Source organism: Kryptolebias marmoratus, linkage group LG17, assembly GCF_001649575.2.
Source record: "Kryptolebias marmoratus isolate JLee-2015 linkage group LG17, ASM164957v2, whole genome shotgun sequence".
Taxonomy (NCBI): Eukaryota; Metazoa; Chordata; class Actinopteri; order Cyprinodontiformes; family Rivulidae; genus Kryptolebias; species Kryptolebias marmoratus.
Genome location: NC_051446.1, coordinates 13925981 through 13929775, shown reverse-complemented (window position 1 = coordinate 13929775; position 3795 = coordinate 13925981). Strand labels below are relative to the sequence as shown.

General features: G+C 49.6%; 2 protein-coding genes across 3 annotated transcripts in view; both read left to right on the top strand.

The window, feature by feature from the left end:
* Nucleotides 1–974, top strand: part of rnf40 (ring finger protein 40) — a 14743-nt gene extending 13769 nt beyond the window's left edge. The window contains exons 19-20 of the mRNA XM_017418611.3: nt 10–111; nt 324–974. Coding sequence (XP_017274100.1) covers nt 10–111; nt 324–500 — 279 coding nt within the window. The 3' untranslated portion in view covers nt 501–974. The remainder of the gene's footprint in view (nt 1–9; nt 112–323) is intronic.
* A 1828-nt stretch (nt 975–2802) lies between these two features.
* Nucleotides 2803–3795, top strand: part of LOC108237065 (tumor necrosis factor receptor superfamily member 12A) — an 8905-nt gene continuing 7912 nt past the window's right edge. The window contains exon 1 of one of the 2 annotated variants that reach the window (XM_017418251.3): nt 2803–3245. In XM_017418251.3, the coding sequence (XP_017273740.1) occupies nt 3173–3245 (73 nt within the window). In that variant the 5' untranslated portion in view covers nt 2803–3172. The remainder of the gene's footprint in view (nt 3246–3795) is intronic. The other variant, XM_017418250.3, reaches the window with a different exon arrangement.

Here is a 3795-nt window from a genome sequence, read left to right as displayed (position 1 = left end):
CCCCCCCAGGAGGATCTGTCCAGGCTGAGGCGGAAGCTGGAGAAGCAGAAGAAGGTGGAGGTGTACTCGGACGCAGACGAGATCCTGCAGGAGGAGATCAATCAGTACAAGGTGAAGAGACGTTTATTGCAATTTAAACCCCTTCTTCGGTGCAGTTTTGGGATTTACTTGAGCTCAAACAGAAACACAATGATCCCTGCTCCTAACGTGTGTGAAAAATTGCACATTTTACGCCCCTTGAATTATCCCGCGCAGTAACCAGGGGTAATAAAGCTGTTAGCATGCCAGTAACGGCCCACACACGTGTATTTATCTTTCCCCAGGCCAAGCTGCGCTGCCCCTGCTGCAACACGCGAGACAAGGAGACCGTTCTCACCAAGTGTTTCCACGTGTTCTGCTACGAGTGCCTGAAGATGCGCTACGACACCCGGCAGAGGAAGTGCCCCAAGTGCAACTGTGCCTTTGGAGCCAATGACTTTCACCGCATCTACATCACCTAAGCCGAGCAAAACAAAAAACAGAGGAGGCTGAAGACGGAACCAAATAAGACGGGAGGAGGAAGCGAACTGAAGATGCAGACATTCTGGGGGGATATGAAATGAGCTGATCCCTGTTTTATTCCCTTTTGAAAGACTTGTTTTAGCACACGATTGTTCGGTGACCAAACGCAGCGACACGATGTGACGGCGGCGTAGTTAATAAACACAGACGTTTGTGATATCCTTACGCGTCGAGCTGCTCCGATGGACGTCGCGGATGTTTTAACAAAACGGGACAATTTTAAAGCTTCTTCTTTTCTTTTTTCTAAATGTATAGGGAAAAAAAAAACCCGGAACAGCCGTGACGTGTACTCGATCACAATGAAGTGTTTCTTTTGAACTGTTTTGTCCTGCTGGTTGTTTGGAAACAAAACCAAAAAAAAAAAAGAAAAATCCCATAAGATCCATGAAGCTCAAACTTCTAAATTAAAAGAAGCCATCTCTTCCAGGCTCGGGGATTGCATGTTTCAAGCTAAATATGTTTCCAATCTGCGAGGAACAACGGCCAAATTCATCTTACGTAGTCGCCCAGGCTATAGCATTAACAATGCCTGAGAGACATCAGCGCGTCTGGCGCTCGCTCAGCACATACGGGAGGATTTGGATCACCTTGGCCAAGCTCCTCTCTGTGTGTGTGTGTGTGTGTTCATCCTGTTGCCATGGTTCCCGTTGGAGAGTTTGACACAACATCTGCAGCTTATAGTGCCTCATTACTGGTGAAATCACTGCAGTGGAAAGTCAGCTCATATGGGTGTCCTTAGCTCCAGCTCCTCCTTGGAGCGCTTTATTCCTAAAGGTTAGCCGTGACAGCTGAGTACAAAAACATCTGCGCAGCAACACGCTTCTCAACGTAATTGCACCAATGAAAACCTCCCTCTTCTTTTTTTCTCTGTTTTTTCACTCCGATCTGATGATGTGAACTGTTTACTGGGAGTTTTGGTCAGCGTCTGTTTGACGTTAGTGCTTGTGGGAAAGGCGGTTCACACCATGTAACGCTCACAAGAAGTTCCAGGCTGCAGAGGAGATGAGCGCATGTGAGGGAAAGAAAGAAAAGAAAAGAAAAAAATATTAGGCATTTGGGAACAGTTAGCTGAGACTTCCTGAGGAATTGGCCATCCTGCTGCAGAATAATGACGGCTAAAGGCTGGGCAGTTTTTTTTATACGACTTGTCATAAATAGATTAGGAGGTTGTTTACATGTGTGCCTCGCAGAGCAGATGGAACGTATGGTCCTCGTTATCGCCCGCCCCCGAAGGCAGCAGCGGTCATGTCTGCGCGTTACAGACAGAAAACTCTGCGTGGGAGCAGCTGAGAGTCGTACCCAGCACGTGTTCCGAGCGCCACATCTTTGTTCAGATCCTTGGCAGTGACTGCTGGTGGTCTGTTAGCAAAATATTTCAGGAACCACTGGTTGATTTTCAATCAAAGTAATCACTACAACCCATAAACGTTTGGAGTTGAACGAATTAAATAAATGTTGTATTTCAGCCAATTGGACAGGTATTAAGCTACAGTTTGGCGTGTTAGTAGCTGAGCATACTCGCCAACACCTACTCATACTGACTTTTGGAGCCGACCCTGTCTGTTAGCAAAATATTCCACGAACCAGTGACATAACTGGATCAAGACGGCCGCTGGAGGTCATCAACAGAAATGGCAGCGACTCGGGGTCACCTGTACAGACACAGAGCCGAAACCTGGCGTGGTAGTAGCCGAGAGTCGTCCCCTGAACATACTCCGAGCACGACCGCACGGGGCCCAGAACTGCTTCGACTCTGCCTGTCGCCCCTAAAGAACCTCAGGTCTAAAAAGGGGCGGCGGGTGACATGTATCCCTTCAAGGCACGCTATAGGCCTCGAGTTGGGACCCGAGGCAGTCCTGGGGCCGGGGCAGGCCCTGATAGTGCGTCCGCTGGCTTTTGTTATTGCATATTTGTGCTGCAGCAGCAGGCTACACCCAACCCCAGGCACTAATAACACCACCCCGAGGCAGCGTCTCCACAGTTGTTTCCTATCTGCTGCCAGGCTTTCAGACACGAAGCTGATCTGATTAAACCTCTTCAGCAGACTTTCCCAAACCCTTCAAAACAGAAAAAAGTGGATTTCTTTTTTCTTGTTTGAATGCTTCTAATGGGTGAATGTCGTCTGTTTGTGCATCAGCTCCCCTCTGTACCTCAGCCCCCTGCCAGAGGAGCTGTGTTTCTTGGCTCAGGGCGCAGACTGACGACGACAGGCGTGGTAATAACAATGAGAACACCGTGAATCCAAGAAACGAGAACAAAACACGCGGCAGATAAAGGATAATAACCTGGATCTGAAGCTTCCCAAACCTGAGGTGTTTGGAGCGAAAACTTTCACTCTGAGCGAAACAAAGCGCTGCGGCAGAGGAGTTTCCTGCTCACACACACACACGGGCAGGCAGAGAGAGAATCCGAGCAGAAACATAGGAAATGACTCATAGGCGCTGAGCCGCGCGGCGTGGGTGTGTGCGCGCGCTGTTAAAACAAGGCGCAGACTCCTCCGCGTGACTCACTCTCCCTCTCTGATGCTCGCCTTTTCCACATCGGAGCAGCGCGGCGCGGACTCGGGCTCTCGGCAGATGAACTTTCAGGAGTCGCGGGGCAGCTCGTCACCATGGCTTCCACCCTCCTGTGCGGGTTGCTCCTCGCGACCGTGACCGGCCTCTACGGCGCGAGCGCGGAGAAAAGTGAGTAAACGAGCCGAGTTGGGGTTTTTAATTTATTTATTTTTTATTATTTCTTTTTTTTTTTCGAACTTATAACTTCACGCCAGGCGGTCGTCAGGTCGTGTTCGTGACTCGGGCTCGCGCGGTGTTGTTGTTGTTGTTTGTTTGTTTGTGTTTGTCGCTGGAGGTCGCGGGTCTGAGCCGCTTCCTTTCACGCAGCTGCGGGTCTCACCGGTTCCGCATTCCTGTCGCCTTATCTCAGCACCCCACCACCTCCACCCACCCCCCGGTGAGAAAGGACAGGCCACTCCGATAAGCTGCTGTCCACTTTGGACAAAGACACGAGCTTTGAAATGTGTCCCAGGTTTAAAAAAAAAAGGGGGGGGGGGGACTGATTGTCTCTGTTTGAAGTTTGGGGTTTTCCTCCCAGCCCGGAGGACCATCAAACCCTCAACAAGCTGCTGGTAAAGTTACTAAAAGATTAAAAAAATAAATAAAGTTACATCTACACTACATCTGGACATCAGCTGCTGCTACAACCTTTTCCAGTTCATGACGAAACATTCCCCCC